Raw genomic sequence first — 17,708 nt, forward strand, 5'->3', positions numbered from 1 at the left:
TAAGCCATGCAGCATGTTAACTACACTGGAAATACATAAGCAAAGTTACTTCTGTGCATAGGTGTTTGCAGGATCATACTCTTAGTATTATTAAAGCACCTATACTTATAATCTCTCCTAATTAACATTGTATAGTCTGAAGACCATCAAATTCTCTATTTTTTTTTTAAATTATCAAGCTTAATATTTGCACAGATAGCGATTTGGATGGTGTTTGTATTGTATTTTTAAAGTTGCTCATACAATGAAATTTATCTCAGTTTACAACTGAAATATTTATTTATTTCTATTTATGATCATGGCATGAGTTGCTGAATAAAACCCCTAGAATAAAGAAAAGATGCAAAATAGCTAGCTGCAACTTTTCAGTTCATATGAACTTTTAGAATTTTGCTTAAATTTAAAGGATATTAATTTTAATTTGTCAATTTACTTGTAATTTTTTTTCTTTATTTTCATTTTTAGGACTTCAGCCATAAAGTCACTCTTTTGGGAGATGGTAAAATCAGAACGAGTGACAATAGAACTTATGGGAATCCAGTTCAGTGGGTTAAGGCACTATTAGGAAGTGACATTTCTGTGAGCTGGAAGTATGTGTGGAATAAGGTAGGCTCACTGTTATTTCTAAAAAATCGCTTAAAAGCTATTGTATTTTTTTGTAGAACGATACCCATGTCACTTTTAGATACATGCTACTAGCTTTGTGATCAGATGGCTAGTGTGAAAGTTCTAAGTCATAAAGCACCAGACATCTGAGAAGTCCCCCAATATCTGCCAGCACTTTTGCAGCATTTATCCCAGCTCATATGGACACTTGAACAACTTTGTCCATCTTTTAACCCCCTGCATCCTTTTAAAAGTTGCATTTTTGTTTCATCAAGATGCCACTCACTACAAAGTGGACATTGCAATTTTTCTCAACACCCTGGGATAGTAGATTCACTGCACAGCTGCAACCCTGTGAATGAGAGGCCAGTGCTGCTTGCTTGAGCAGCACACCCAAGCTATTGGCCATGTGGCCTGCTTCTACGTGGACGTTGTATCCAGTTGCATAAATGAGGCTCTGAGCATCATCTAGCCAGTGGTCTCTGGGGACTTTGAAGCATTTTTGTAGTGTTTAGCCTTTGGCTGCTGTCAGTGCATTCACATTTCAGGCCTATTTGATCTCTTTAAAGGTGCTAAGATTTTTTTTTAAATTGGGCTTGTGCCTTTATTTCTTTAAGATAAAGGAGACTCGAAGATGTTTTTACCTTATATATGTGAAGTCTGTTGCTCCCTGTTTTTTCTGGAGGGTGACTCAGAACATGTCTATAGTGAGCTCTAACTCCTTTATTAAAAGGGGTAAGGATAAAGTTTAGTTAAATGGGTGGTAACAAATGTAACTTTAGTGCTCTCATGGCCAAGATGGAGTCTGCTCTGCAGGCAGCTCTGGCCAAGAGAAGGCACGCGCAGGAATGCAGCAGGGAAAGTCCCTTCCACCCTAGGGGCACCTGTTCCAAACCCACCGGAGTGAACACACACACACCAGAAGAGAACAATGAATATCGGAAAGAGAAATATTTATTTGCAGAGGAATGAGAGGAGAAAAACGGGGAAATATAAGGGGTGTGGTAAAACAGGGTTGCATTCAACACAAGGCCTGACAGCAGTGGTGAGCTGGAGCCGGTTCGCGTGAACCGATTGTTAAATTTTGAAGCGGTTTTAGAACCCCTTATTAACCGGCTTCCCTGAGGGGGGGCGCTGCGGCTTTGATGGGCTCCGGCCGGGAAGCATGTAATTTCTCCTCCGGCCGCCAGGGGGCGCTGTGCTGCGGGAGCCATGTGGGTTGCCGCCTGGCCCTGTTGCTGCTGCTGCTCCTCGGACCCCTGGCCCTGGGGTTCCTGCTGCTGCCTGGTGGGTCCCCGGCTGCTCCGCTGGGCCTGGGCTGCGTCCTGCTGCTTGGGCTCCTCCGAGCCGCTCTCCCCGTGAGTACCCGCCACCCTGCCCGCAGCCAGCCCCTGCTGCACCCCCTGCCCTGTCTCCAGCCAACCCCTGCCGCCCCCCCTGCCCGAAGCCAGCCAGCCCCTGCTGCACCCCCTGCCCTGTCTCCAGCCAACCCCTGCCGCACCCCCCTGCCCGAAGCCAGCCAGCCCCTGCCGCACAGCCCTGCCCTGCCTGCAGCCAGCCCCGCACCCCTGTCTCCAGCCAGCCCCTGCTGCACCCCCTGCCCTGTCTCCAGCCAATCCATGCTGTACCCCCTGCCCAAAGCCAGCCAGCCCCGCACTCCTCTGTCTGCAGCCAACCCCTGCCGCACCCCCCCTGCCAGAAGCCAGCCAGCCCCGCACTCCTCTGTCTCCAGCCCTGCTGCCCCCCCCGCCCAAAGCCAGCCAGCCCCTGCCGCACCCCCCTGCCATGCCCGCAGCTAGCCCCGCACCCCCTGCCCTGCCTGCAGCCAGCCCCGCACCCCCTGCCTCCAGCCAGCCCTGCCCCACGCCCTTGTCTGCAGCTGGCCCCACGTCCACTGGTGCCCTGCAGTTCCCAGGGCAGTAACCCTAAACACCTGCTTCAATGAGGGGGGCAGGGAGCAGCTGGGACCCACACATGTGAATTGGAGCTCATTTCTAGATCAGGCCCATCTTTTTAAAAAAGAACTTTAGGTAGAGTTAACATACATCCATATTTTCCCAGACATGTCAGGCTTTTGGGGTCTTAAATCGCCTCCCGGGAAAATACATACGTATGGTAACCCTATTGGTACAAAAAATACATACTGTGGCACATCCCTTAAATCAGAACTTTTTATAGGGAACCGGTTGTTAAGATTTTGGCAGCTCATCACTGCCTGACAGGCCCAGCTGTACCACAGTCTGAAAGGGCAGACACCAGCAATGTGTCTGCACACAGAGTTCAGGAGTCCTGGGGAAAGTTCCAGTCCAGTGGTGAGTCTTGGGTGCTCCTGGTCATAGGTGCTGAGTATCTAATCTCCCAGCTCAGCCCAGGCCCCACCCCCACTCCAGCCCTTCCCCCAATACCCCCCCCCGCCCTGCTTCTTCCCACCTCCGCTCTGCCCCCCCTCTTCCTGCCCCTTCCCCGCCCAGTTCTTCCCCCTCCCCATAGCGCGCTGCACTCTCGCTCCTCCCCCTTTTCCCCCCCAGCGCTGATCGGTGGGGCCTGCCGGCGGGCAGGAAGCGCTGGGGGGAGGGGCAGGTGCTGATATCAGGGCTGCCGGTGGGTCCTCAGCACCCACCATTTTTTTCCTGTGGGTGCTTCAGCCCCGTAGCACCCATGGAGTTGGCACCTATGCTCCTGGTTGTCTTCGGTGCCAGTAAACTTTCCCCAACAAACCCCTCCGGTGCCCTCTTCTGTCACTCTCTGCAAAGCCACACAGAGTTACAACCTCCCCACTTAACTAGCTAACAGCTTCCCTCCTTATTCCCAGTACTCATGGCTCCAGACAGCTCTGGGCAGCAGTGATACTGGGTCCAGCTCTGGTTTATCCTTCTCGGGCAATTCCTCCCTGGCACAGTGCTCCTCCTGGACCCTATCCTGGGGTGTCCCCGGTTGGTCTCTCTGTCCATAGGGTCAACTCCGTAGGTTCTCCAAGCTCCCCCCTGCCCAGCAGCTCCTGCCCGTGGTGGCTCTGCTGATCAACTCCTTCCCCTCCCAGCACCTCCCATCTGCCGTGATCAGCTGTTCTGTGGCATGCAGGAGACGCTGGGAGGGAGGGAGAGGAGTGGGGACGGGGCATGCTCGGGGGAGTGGGTGAAAGAGGCGGGGCGAGGGCGGAGAGGGGGTGGGAACATGCAGGGTAGGTGTGGAGGGTTGGAGTAGGGGCGGGGCCTAGGGCTGAGCACCCCCTGGGACAATTGGAAGTGCCTGTGTCCTTGTCCCTCCCAGGCTTTGGGCAGGTTCTTGGCTCCTTCACTCTGTGAGGGCCTGCTTGCTGCAGCCCTTCTGTCTGGAGCTCCAGACACAAACACACTCTCTCTCAGCAGTTGCCATGTTTACCATTTGTACTTGCTTCTGTAGTAGATTTAGTGCATTTTGTGTCAAGTTAAAGAGTCAATGCTCCCTCAGCATTGACTCTTTAACTTTCCCACACCAATGCATCTTTCCTGTGACCATTTTAGAGCCCAGGAAGTGCTAAGGAAGAGCAAAAGAAAAGTGCTTGGATCCTGAGGAAACAAGTAACTCCTCAGAAGCAAAGTAGATACAACCTTTTCCCAGTCACAAAATGATTTTATGTGAGATTTGAACTCATGTCCCCTGGCTAGTAGACTCTCAATGGATCTAATGTTCAAAATTAGACATCTTCAAGTGCAGATGCAAAAATTGCATTTTGTGTAACATACCTAATTTTTGCATGCATTATCTATACAAATTGTGTATTCAAAATATGTTCTTGCAGTAAGTAACAGCATGTACCAAATTAGACCTACAATTGCATACACCTAATTTTGAAAGAAACCTGATATTTTTGACTCTTATTATTACAGAAAACACAACATAAATAACTTATATAGATTTGTTTATATACAGGTCACATACCTTGGAACAGAGCTGTCAAAAATTCTTGTTGAAGAAGCATGTATTCCCAATGAGCCAGAATTACCAGCACAACAAAAACAGCCTTCTGGTATGTACAGACTAAAACCTAATTTCCGCTTTGGCTGGAAGTAGCAGAAAATGGTTTCTGAAGTGCTCAAGCTTCCACAGTTCACTCACTCCTTACTGATTTGGTTCAGGAATTACCCTCATTACATACCTTAGACTTGAAACAGAAGAAATAAACTGCTTAAGTGGAGACCCCTAGAAATGCTCAAAAGACAAATTATTATCCTGAGTGTTTCTCTCTCTAACAATATACAAGAACAAACAATAACACAAAGTATATTAATTCAGACATCCACAAAGGGACTTAGGCATGGTGACATTAAGCATTGCCACACCTAACTTTTAGGCACCTAGAAAATCACAGGAACAGCATTGTGATCCACAAAGCCTGAGTTAAGCAGACATTAAATGTGGGGAGATATGCACCTTACAATTCATTCCACAAAAGCCAGCATGCTAGGCAGGGAGCTGCATAAGGTGGTCAATGGGAGATGCCAATCAGAGGGGTGTATCCTAAGCTCTGCCCCTCTCACAGAGATAAGCGCCTAAGTCCAGGCTGCAGGGAGATGCCTACTTCTGCTAGCGATCTACAAACCAGGGGAAGATAGGCGCTCCTTCTCAGAGGGCGGAGCCTGATCTAGTAGATATGCTCAGAGGGCATCTAACTCCACACAAAAAAAGCTGGAGGAGGAGGAGAAATACCTCCATTATGACCATTAACTCAGTAGGATGCTCACTTAAGATGTGGGAGATCACCAGTTTGTCCCCCCCTCTACCTGATGAGAAGGGATTTGAACAGAGTTCTACCACCAATAACCACTGGGCTAAAGATTATAAGGCAAGTCCTCCTCCTCTTCCAGTGGATTTGTGCGGAGTTAGGAACACACTCTTTTTTTCTAGTGAAGACAAGGCCTTACACATTACCTTTGACATTGCCATAGCTGGGGATCAGGTTCAAAATTTGTATCTCAGTGTTAGTTCAGCCATGTGGTGAACTGTTGACTTCAGTGGATTGCATGGATGTAAGTGAGAGCAGAATTTCCCCCACTATATGTAATACTGTGTATTTCTGTTTTCCTTTAACCAAATCATGGAGTCCTTATGTAGTTTATACTCGTCTCTTTTTCTGACAAAATTTACATAGCGACCAATGGAATTTTACCAAAGAAAGACTGTGTAAAAATTAATGTCCAGTCCTGCAATTGACTCGACTGCTGTTAAGGTGACTGTATAGGGGAACAGGGGTCTGCCCGCACACTACAAGTTACAGGATTTCACACTAAATTGAGGATTTTAGGATTTGTTCCTGTGTTTAAATGTAAACCATAATGACTTCAGTGGGTCTCCGTGTGGGTGTAGGGGTTTGGTAACTTTGTGAATTGCAGGATTGAGACTTTGCTGACCTGCAACTCCAAACCCCCTACCCCAATGGCAGTGACTTTTTCAACCCACAAGGAAATACTTTTCTACTTTAAAATGCATCTCCAAAGCAGGATACATTCAGTTTGTTTGAATACATTTGTTTAGTTCTCTAATCTCATCTCTGTAATTATAGTCACTATACTCATAATTATACCCACTTAGCTCACTAAGAGAACCCAATTAAATCAAATGTCTTCACTCAGTCCTCATGATGAATCATTCTTTCATAGGCCCTGCATGCACTAAATAATGTATCAGTTTGTAGAAAAAAATTGTCTTAATCTTTTTCGCTACCAAGGATTAATTTTGTAACATTGGACCCAGGCAGTCACACATGGTGCCACCTCAGTCATGGTACTACCCCCACCTTTCAGCACACCGGGGGTCTGTGAAGCAGACAGCATGCAGCAAAAAATTCCACCACTTCCACAGATGGAGAAAACAGGAATACTGCCATCCCTTGAAGTAGAAACTGTGGAAATACCACCTGTGTCCAGAGAATTAAGAATTAAGACTTTTTATTTAGCACTGGCTAGGAAGCCTTGTGGAAAGGAGAAGGAAAACTGATGAGGTAGAAGAGAAAGAGGGAAGAAGGGAATTGGCTCATCAACTGTCCAATAGCATTTTTATCTGATGAGCTCTGTCCACCACTCTTGCCTGTCGTAGTTTGAGAACCACTGGCTCGAAACCTCAGAGAACACTTTCACTTTTGTCATCCTGGAGCGAGACCCAAAGAAACAAATTTGCCTCCACTATTCCATAACTTGCTATCTGCAGCTGCTGAAACCACTACTGTGCATCAGATGGTGCCATTACCTTTCAAATCCCTGATCACTGTTGTCTATCTTTATTGAGAGAAGTTATTTAGTTTCTCAAAAAATATATGGAAATATGAGGAAATTAAAGTTTTAAAATCAATTAAAAAGTGGCTTGCAAGAAGGATTTTAGAGAAGATTACTTATGTTAATAATTTTGTTGGCTGTAGTAATAATTGAGAGCAGTATTACTGTATTATTTATTCTTCTTTGAGTGCTTGCTCATGTACATTCCATATTAGGTGTGTGTGCTCGCCACATGCACTGGTGCCGGAAGTTTTTCCCTCAGCAGTATCCATAGAGGACTGTCTCTGACGCCCCTTGGAGTGGCTGCCGGCTCCCCCCACCCTCAGTTCCTTCTTGCCGCCAGTGATGGTGCTGGAACATCTGCTGCTTTGGCTAGCATTGATTCCTTCTCTGTTCTTGCTAACTTTGAAATCCTGTAAAATAGTTATACATCGTTAGTAGTTTTCTTAGTTACCCTTAGTAGTAGTTCTCCACCTGTCATGGAAGGTCGCGTTCCTGGTGGCGGTGATGTCAGCAAGACGGGTCTCTGAAATTAAAGCCTTGACCTCAGAACCTCCGTATACAGTCTTCTACAAAGATAAGATTCAGTTGTGGCCCCAGCCGGCCTTCTTGCTAAAGGTGGTCTTCATCTTCCATATTAACCAGGACATTTTCCTCCCGGTGTTCTGTCCCAAACCGCACAAGACCAGTGAGGAGAGGCGTCTTCACACCCTGGACATCGGCAGGTCTTGGCTTTCTACTTAGAATGTACCAAGCCTTTCTGAAAATCGACTCAACTCTTCATCGCTACAGCGGATAGGGTCATCTGGTGTCCTTGCAGAGGATTTCCAATTGGATTATCTCATGCATAAGGACCTGTTACGACTTGGTGGGGGTTCTGCCGCCGCCGATTGTCAGAGCCTACTCAACAAGAGATCAGGTGTCTTCGGCAGGCTTCCTGGCACACATCCCTATCCAGGACATCTGTAAAGCCACAATGTGATCCTCTGTTCACACGTTTACTGCTCATTATGCCATCACTCAGCAGGCCAGAGACGACGCTGGGTTCGGCAGAGCTGTGATGCAATCTTCACATCTGTGAACTCCTACTCACCTCCAGGGGTACTCCTTTGGAGTCACCTAATATGGAATGGACATGAACAAGCACTCAAAGAAGAAAAGACAGTTACCTTTTCCGTAACTGGTGTTCTTCGAGATGTGTTGCTCATGTCCATTCCACAACCTGCCCTCCTTCCCCACTGTTGGAGTTTCTGGCAAGAAGGAACTGAAGGTGGGGGGAGCCAGCAGTGCCCCTTGTGCCATGCTGTGTGGGCGCCACTCCAGAGGGCGCCAGAGCTGGTTCCGTACGGATACTGCTGAGGGAAAAACTTCCGGCATTAGTGCATGTGGTGAGCACAAACACCTAATATGGAATGGACATGAGCAACACATCTCAAAGAACACCAGTTACGGAAAAAGTAACTGTCTTCTACTACACCAACCAAGATGCAAGGAAGCAAAAAACTAAATCAGAGCCAGTATATAAATGCCTCGTTACTAACCTCTTCTCCAGTAAGAAACTATCCAAGCAACATAATACCTCAAATAGTGGGACTATAGGGAAGTCTACACTACAGTGCTGCATAAGTGCAGCTATAGCACGTCTGGGTGAAGATGCACTATGCCAAGTTTGTTTGTCTGGAGAAGACAAGACTGAGAGGGGATATGATAACAGTTTTCAAGTACATAAAAGGTTGTTACAAGGAGGAGGGAGAAAAATTGTTCTCCTTAGCTTCTGAGGATAGGACAAGAAGCAATGGGCTTAATTTGCAGCAAGGGCAGTTTAGGTTGGACATTAGAAAAAACTTCCTAACTGTCAGGGTGGTTAAGCAGTGGAATAAATTGCCTAGGGAAATTGTGGAATCTCCATCATTGGAGGTTTTTAAGAGCAGGTTAGACAAACACCTGTCAGGGATGGTCTAGAGCAGAGGTGGGCAAAATACGGCCCGTGGGCCACATCCGGCCCATGGGACCCTCCTGCCCGGCCCCTGAGGTCCTGTCCCAGGAGGCTACCCCCGGCCCCTCCCCCGCTGTTCTCCCTCCCCCGCAGCCTCAGCTCGCTCCGCCGCTGGCGCAATGCTCTGGGTGGCGGGGCTGCGAGCTTCTGGGGCAGCGCAGCTGCAAAGCCTGGCCTGACCCGGTGCTCTGTGCTGCGCGATGGCGTTGCTGGCTCCAGGCAACGCGGTAAGGGGGCAGGGAGCGGGAGGGTTGGGGATAGAGGGCAGGGGAGTTCGGGGGGCTGGTCAGGGGGCGGGGGGTGGATAGGGGTCGGGGCGGTCAGAGGGCGGGGAATGGGTTGAATGGGGGCAGGGGTAAGGAATGAGAGGAGGGGTTGGATGGGGTGGCAAGGGGCAGTCAGGGGCAGGGGTTCCGGGGGCAGTCAGGGGACAGGGAGAAGGGATGGTTGGATGGTGCAGTGGTCCCGGGGGTGGCAGTCAGGAATGAGGGGGGGGTTGGATGAGCCGGTGGGGGGCAGTAAGGGGCAGAGGTTCCGGGGGCGGTCAGGGGACAGGGAGCAGGGGGGTGGATGGGGCAGGGGTCCTGGGGGGGGACCGTCAGGGAACAGGGGAGGTTGGATGGGGCAGGAGTCCTAGGGAGGGGGCAGATAGGGAGTGGGGGCCGGACCACGACCCCCTCCCCTGACCGGCCCTCCATACAATTTCCGAAACCCAATGTGGCCCTGAGGCCAAAAAGTTTGCCCGCCCCTGGTCTAGATAATACTTAGTCCTGCCATGAGTGCAGAGGACTGGACTAGATGACCTTTCAAGGTCCCTTACAATCCTACGGTTCTGTGATTCCTGAGGGACTCCACCAACTGACACCTTTCACACCAGCTGGTTCCCCCGCCTCACCTTCATCAGTGGGGACATGCAGGCAATATTCCCAGCAAATCAAAACCTGGCTTGATTTTGGCTGAGAGAAGAGAAGACTAAGACAAACAGCAATACTGTAAGTAAGCTTCCTTTGTGTACATCCCTCTTTTCCTGTTGTACTTAGCAAGAACAATAACTGACAGTGAATATGGTTAAGATGCAAACCTCAAGAGGAAGTGGCCTTACCTACTGTTTTACTTGGAGCACTTTCTGGGAAAAGAAGAATAAGACAGAACCATCTGGTAATGTCAAATGAAAGTGTGTGGGGATGACCTAATGACCATTTTACAAATTTCATTAGCAGTTGCCTGAGCTATCTGTGCACAAGACATTTTTATTTTTATTGATGAATGTCTCTTTACAAATCTGGGACAAAGAGTCTTAGTCACAGCTCCTCTAGATCTTGTTGCATGACTATGAGCTGTTGGCTTTCCTTTCAAACAGTAGATTTATCTTGCACTTTAATTTAATTTATAGCCCATCTCTTCCCTATTCCTTCCAGTCTACTCATCAATCTGCCCTTAAAGCTGCAAGAAATTTAAAATTAAACAGTTTTTTGTTTTTATACATTTACCCCAGACCACCCCTTAAATCTTGTTTCTAATCCACTACCTTCCTTAATAAAATCCATACTAGTTTAAATTGAATATTTTAGAGAACTATGTTTTACCTTCATATGATTGTTTTATTACATTCCAGTATGTGTGTATACTACGTGTTTTACACACATGTGTATGCACTGGAGAATCAGGAATAAAATTATAATCCGAAATAAAATGTTTAATAACAATTTTAACATATGGTTGGAAACTGCAACCCACTGGTGATACTGAACAAATACTCTACTGTGAATCCTTCAAAAGACAGCGTATTGCCTTTTTATAAAGAATACTAGGGGATACATTAGGTGATGGAGGATTAAATAATTTGATATCTGAATGGAATGAAGAACATAATCTGGATTTAGATCTGAGGGACTGGAAGGCCATCTGGACAGCTACACAAAAATATCTGTGTGCACTAAGAACATGTAATTGGGCATTATATATTTTTATTATCAAATTTAAATATATCTATTTTATTGTTGTCAATCTAGAATATAGTTCTTTATGTAGCCGGGTGTATGAATTCCCTGTTTGGCATATACGTTTATGGTTGTCATGCCTCCATTTCTTAAATCTTTTTAAAATCAGATTACATCTATACTTAAGGAAGATATTGGGTTTCAGATCTCAGTAGATCCTGGTTTTTTGCCCATTAGGTCATTGTAATGTTGCTGGATTATCAACATAGATTTTGAAGTTCAAAAATAGGAGTGATCATATTGCTAAATAATAATTTAAATATCAGAATACATAATCAGTCCAAAGATCCTGAGGGACAATGGGTAATTCAGGAAGTATCGTTTAACATAGAGAAGATGTTAGTGGCTTCATTTATGTATCCAATGAAGATAGGAAAAGGCAGAAAACAAAGTTCAACAATTATTGCATATGATTGTGGTGTTGGTGAAGATTTTGAATGAAAGATTTTATACTGCATTTCTGTCAAATTAACAATCACTTAGGGAGTGTCCATAGGATATAGCTATCCATCATTAATGATCCACAATTTTCAGACATGTAGAGACAGAAAGAAAGTTTTACTAGTAATTGTTGTTCTCCAAAAGTATAGCCACTGAAGAGCCACACTATATTCCCTACCCTGTGAGCCAAGGAAACCTTTCAAAGTAGTGAATTGGTAAGGTGCACACACGTAACCCTTGAATCCAATATTATGTAACGGAGGACATACATTCCAGCCCCCTAAGCATCTGTTAGCTGCTCTCTACCTCCAGACACTTATTTTATATTTCCAAAGTAGACTGGATCTGCTGATGCAATATATTCAGAAAGGAACAGTTACTAGTAAATAAACTTTCTTTCTCCTTCATGACATTGCTTTTGCAGGTCCTCACTTTAGGGCAGGGGTTCTCAAACTGGGGGTCGGGACCCCTCAGGGGGTCACGAGGTTATTACATGGGGGGTCGCGAGCTGTCAGCCTCCACCCCAAACCCCACTATGCCTCCAGCATTTATAATGGTGTTAAATGTATGTAAAAGTGTTTTTAATTTATTAGGGTTGTCACACTCAGAGGCTTGCTATGTGAAAGGGGTCACCAGTACAAAAGTTTGAGAACCACTGTGTTAGGAGACCAGCAAACAGTGACAGGAATAGAGAGGAGTACTACTGTTTAAATAGGGCATGAAGTACTACTTTCTCAAATCAGGTGTCCTATCTGGCCTCATCAATCAAATAATGTTTTGCAAAAGTATGAATTGAATTCCAAGTTGTCACTGTACAAATGTCAGTTAAGGGCACGTGACAGACAAGCTGCAGAGGCTCTTATCCTTTGACATGTAGAGACTCTGGTGATCAGTGTCTTATAAATGAGAGAGAGAACCATTGATTGATGGTTTAAGTCTTTCTGGTACAGCTATGCATAACATGTCTGGAGTTTAATCTGGACTGAAATACCTTGACATTTCTTTTCCCCTCCTCCCCCTCCAAAATGATACACAAAACTTTTTGGAATTCCTAAAGGCTTTGTCCTATGAAAGTAGTAATTAATAACTTTATTTTAACATCCAACATATGTAACCTGGTTTCATCTGGTAGATCACGAGATTTTGGAAAAGTACTTAGTACAGTGGATTCTTGGGAAGAGTCACAAGGCAATTGGGAAACAATCTCTGCAGGCCTGGACCTCTTAGAAGACAGACAGCTAGACATTAAGGAGGCCTGTTGTGTCCTTCCTCTAGAACAAGGTGTGACGGGTTCGTTCACAGAAACCCCCTTAAGACTGTCACTAAATGTGCTGGGATACCACTGAGAACAAACCCCCCTGCCAGAGAAGGCTTCCCTCCATTCCTGTCTTGCTGAGTAAGACACTCCAGTCAACTACAGCACAGACCAAGAGGTTGGGCCACGCCCTCCTGCAGTTCACTGAAACTGAGATCCACTCAGCTCAGGGGCTTCTTAGTTAACAGAGACTTTCCCAGGACCCAATATTCCGTCTTTCTGGGAGCCTAAACCCCAAATAAATCCGTTTTACTCTGAATAAAGCTTATACAGGGTAAACTCATAAATTGTCCGCCCTCTATAACACTGATAGAGAGAGCTGCACAGCTGTTCGCTCCCCCAGGGATTAATTACTTACTCTGGGTCAATTAATAAGCAAAATTGATTTTATTAAGTATAAAAAGTAGGATTTAAGTGGTTCCAAGTAATAACAGACAGAACAAAGTAAGTTACCAAGCAAAATAAAACAAAAACACGCAAGTCTAAGCCTAATACATTAAGAAACATTACAGATGAAATCTCACTCCCAGAGGTGTTCCAATAAGCTTCTTTCACAGACTGGACTCCTTCCTAGTCTGGGTCCAGCAATCACTCACACCCCCGTAGTTACTGTCCTTTGTTCCAGTTTCTTTCAGGCATCTCTTGGGGGTGGCGAGGCCATCTCTTGAGCCAGCTGAAGACACAATGGAGGGGTTTCCATGGCCTTTTATATTCTTTCTCTTGTGGGTGGAGACCCCTTTGTTCTCCTGTGCAAAATCACACCAAAAAGATGGAGTTTGTAGCCACCTGAGCATCACACGTTCATGAATGATTCAGCTTTTTGCAGACCGACGCCACTGTTTACATGTTAGTTTGAACGTTCCCAGGAAAGCTCAGATGTGGATTGGCATCTCCCAAAGTCCATTGTCAGTTAATTGTTTCTTGATTGGGCACTTACTGAGAATAGTCCTTTCTCAAGAAGCTGACCAAATGAGGCTACTTAGAATCAAACACATTGAGAAACAAGTACATAGCCAATATTCATAACTTCAAATACAAAAGTGATACACACATACAGACAGCATAATCATAACCAGCAAACTACAACCTTTCCATAGATACCCCACTTGACCTCCTCTGTACAAGACCTGGTGCAACCATAGGACCCTGGTTGCAACAATGATCTATTGTCACAGTTCATGTCAATTACATCACACAAGGATCTTTCATTACTGATCTATCTGTCTGTCAAGGTAGAGCCTTCAGACTGCAGAATCCATAGGGAGGAAAGTGCTGATGGAATGCAGATCCACAACAGGGTACAAACCATGCTGAGACAGATGGACTAAAAGATTTAGAACCAGATGATTTGTCAGGGCCAGGCTGTGGGAAGCGTTGCGGGCCGAGGGACGTGCTGGCCGCTCTTCCTGCAGCTCCCATTGGCCTGGAGAGGCGAACCGCGGCCAGTGGGAGCCGTGATCGGCCAAACCTGCAGACGCGGCAGGTAAACAAACCGGCCCGGCCCACCAGGGGCTTTCCCTGAACAAGCGGCGGCCCTACTTTGAGAACCACTGCTTTAGAGGATTCAACAGCACAACCTATTGAAGAACAGGCCAAAGACTTCTAACTTAGACCCCAGGCATCTCCCACAGGAGATCCCCACTTAGGTCCAGGAGCACTCAAGTCTTCCGCCATAAAAAAGGTCTCACATCTATTACTCCTCTCAGGACTGTATTATTATAGATTGTTATTTTGTAGTGCCAAAAGAATATCAGGTGCTTCAGAAAATGTAGAAGGATACAGGCTTTATCTAAAAGATCTTAGTCTAAATTTTAGATATGAGTGAATGTAGGCGGTGATATATAGTAGGAAGAAGGCAAAAGAACAAGTTTTTAGAGAAGAAGGATGGTCTTGTGGTTAGTGTACTGGACTAAAATGCAGGAGATCTGGGTTTTATCCCTGGCTTTGCCACAAATGTCCTGTGTGGTCTTGGGCATGTCACTTAAACTCTGTGTGCCTCCTCTGTAAAATGGGGATAATAATCCTTCCCTACCTTATGGAAATGTTAAGATTAGATTTTAATGTTTGTAAGCTGCTCAAATATTTAAGTGATAAACGTACAGGATAGTATAAAATCCTATTAGAAATAAATTACAGAAGTACAAGAGTTGTATTTTGTTAGCTGTGTGCACAACTTGTTGGTTCAGTCAATTTTTAAATTAAATATATGAAGAAGATAAAAAATAAGAATAGATATTTTTGACTTGCAAGTTGTGGGCATCATGCAAAAGTTGAGATTTCAGTAGGGATTTAAATGAGCAGAGAATGGTGGCTCCGTTTACAGAAGAAAAGCCTTTTGAGTAACCCTCATTCAATTACTGGAGATACTGGTCTGAAATGGACATTTTTGTATTGCAAAACAAAAACAAAATGAAAATAAAACTTCAAACATACTAAGAATGGTTTAAACCCTATAAACTAATCATATATAAACTCATAGCTGTAGACAAAGATGGAAAAGATATTAGTGAGCAGGGCGGAAAAAAACTTGGGGGGGGAATGATTTTTCCCTGATTTATATAGAAGGGTCATTCTGATATTAGTGTGAACTACAATGAGTCTTTACAATATGAGTCATTAAAGTTGTGAATTACCTACAGTGGGAAGGTGGGGCCATGGGACAGAAAACAGGACAGGATGAGTAGTGAATGCTGTAAAGCAGATACAGCCCCTACCCCCACCTCCACCATACCCTATATACACACCGCAAATGCACTGTGGTGTATACTTGACTGACAAACAGCAAGTTGCTCTTTGAAAGCCACCCATCTTCCCTCCCTGCTCCTATGTGGCCCCTAATGTAGATGGCAGAAGGCTCAGGCAGCAGCCCACCAATCCAAGCTTCTCCTCTCTGCTCCTGAGGCACTCAGCTTAGCTTTGGATGGCACCAATGGAAACTCTTCAATCTCCAGCAGCCAGTATTCTAGTGAGTGGGAAGGGGAACTGGAGCTACTAAACTGGAAGAGGGAGGAGAAAAGTCAGCAAAAAAAAGTAAGAGTAAGCAAAGAAGTAAACAGAAAGAAAAGGTGAAGGGAGAGAGAACACAGACAGAAAACTGGGGAGATGGTGGTTAAATATTTGGCCATTAATTCATCCTGGGGGGCCAACTAGGTGACCAGACAGCAAATGTGAAAAATCAGGACAGGGGGTAGGGGGTAATAGGAGCCTATATAAGAAAAAGACTGAAAAATCGGGACTGTCCCTATAAAATCGGGACATCTGGTCACCCTACCCCGGCCAACCAAAAAAAAAAAAGGGGGGGGGGGGGCTGTGAACCACTGTGAAAATATGTCTGAGGCCTTGGCTACACTTGCGAGTTACAGATAAAGCCACCTACAGCGCTGTACCTCACTCCCCGTCCACACTGGTGTAAGCAGAGTCAGGATGAGCTCTACCCTGACATCTGGTGGTGAATTATGGCGAGTGTGGAAAATAACTCCAGGGGCTGATCTTGTTTGCATAGGCACACCCACCCGCGTGGCATGAGACAACAGCAACTGATAGTGGTTACTTTGGATGGGGTGGGATCCCCAGTTTCTCTGTTATTGGGGCAGGAGGAATAAAGTGTTGTTACCCTGATTATGTGAATCAAGGACAGTGAAACTGTTTTATGACAGAGGATCTCACCATCACCTAAGTAGCACTCGCTAGACAAGGGACATGGGTTCCACAACCCAGTGAATTAAGAGAGGATGGGAATAGGTATTTGTCTTTGATGGTATGGACCCCTTTTGAGGGCCTGAAACACCAATTGCACTACATCCTCTCTCCACTGTTGAATGTCAGAATTACTTTAATTCCATTAGGAGTCTAGTTACAGGCTGCTGAGCTGAATTCACTTTGGGCCAATAGTGCACCAGCACTGGGGTTCCCCTACTATGAACTGAAATCACTAAAAGCTGAAATCACAAAAGAGCTAAAGTTACTAAGAGCTGAGATCACTGAGTGCTGTGTTAACTAGTGGGGGAGCCTGAAGCTATATTGCTAAGCGGCTGGCGGAGCAGTTTGCGGAGACGGCTGGAGGAGCAGCGAGCGCCGCGGAGCCTTGCGGGGACGGTTGGAGTGGCCCAAGGATTGGCAGGCGGAGCTGTTTGCGGGAACGGCTGGAGTGGCTCACAGGTCGGTGAGTGGAGCCATTTGCGGGGACGGCTGGACCGACTCACAGGTCGGTGAGCAGAGCGGAGCAGCTCGTAGAGTAGAGCAGAGCAGTTTGTGGGATGGCAGGAAGTGGACTGGCTCATGGTGAAGGCTGCGGCGGAACCCCACGGAGAGACGGCCGGTCGGCCTCGGATCACGTAAGGTGCCCCTTACCACCCTGCGTGCCCCCCTTTTACTCTGGGGCTGCACTGACCAGGGACAGAGACTTTGGGGGTTGTTGGACTTTTGGGACTTTGGGTGGTTGCTGGACCCAAGAGACTTTGGGGGTGTTGGACTTTGGGGACTCTGGGTGATTTTTGGGTTGCTAGATTCAAGAACCAAAGGGAAAGGACACGGCCCAATTTGCTGGGGTGGGTCTTTTGCTCATGGTTTGTGTTAGGAATCCTGTTTGTGGTGTTTTTTCCAGTTTAATGTTGATGTCATTTACCTCATGTTATTAAACATTTTCTGCTACACTCAGACTCTGTGCTTGCGAGAGGGGAAGTATTGCCTCTTAGAGGTGCCCAGGGGGTGGTATGTAATTGTCCCAGGTCACTGGGTGGGGGCTCGAGCCGGTTTTGCATTGCGTTATTGAAACAGAACCCCTAGATACAGAACCCGGCCCTTGTTGCTGCCAACTTAGATGGGCAGAAGGGTTACACTGGCAAGGCACGTACAGCGCTGTTTCTCCGCGGCTACGGCGCTGCTTGTACTCCACCTCCCCGAGAAGAATAAAGAGTATTGCGCTGCTGCTGCTGCACTGTGGCACCAGTGTGGCCGCCCAATGCGCTCTGATTGGCCTCCAGAAGTATTCGGCAGTATCCCACAATGCCTGTTCTAGCCACTCTGGTCATCAGTTCGAACTCTACTGCCCTGGCCTCTTGTGACCAACCATCAAACCCGCCCTTTATATTCCCCGGGAA

The 17,708-nt window shown here is 46.4% G+C and overlaps 1 protein-coding gene across 1 annotated transcript in view; it reads left to right on the forward strand.

The window, feature by feature from the left end:
* Positions 1-17,708, forward strand: part of ANKRD31 (ankyrin repeat domain 31) — a 119,393-nt gene that overhangs the window by 92,458 nt on the left and 9,227 nt on the right. The window contains exons 23-24 of the mRNA XM_065407031.1: positions 466-606; positions 4,519-4,615. Coding sequence (XP_065263103.1) covers positions 466-606; positions 4,519-4,615 — 238 coding nt within the window. The remainder of the gene's footprint in view (positions 1-465; positions 607-4,518; positions 4,616-17,708) is intronic.

This window comes from Emys orbicularis, chromosome 6 (assembly GCF_028017835.1).
Source record: "Emys orbicularis isolate rEmyOrb1 chromosome 6, rEmyOrb1.hap1, whole genome shotgun sequence".
Classification (NCBI taxonomy): Eukaryota; Metazoa; Chordata; order Testudines; family Emydidae; genus Emys; species Emys orbicularis.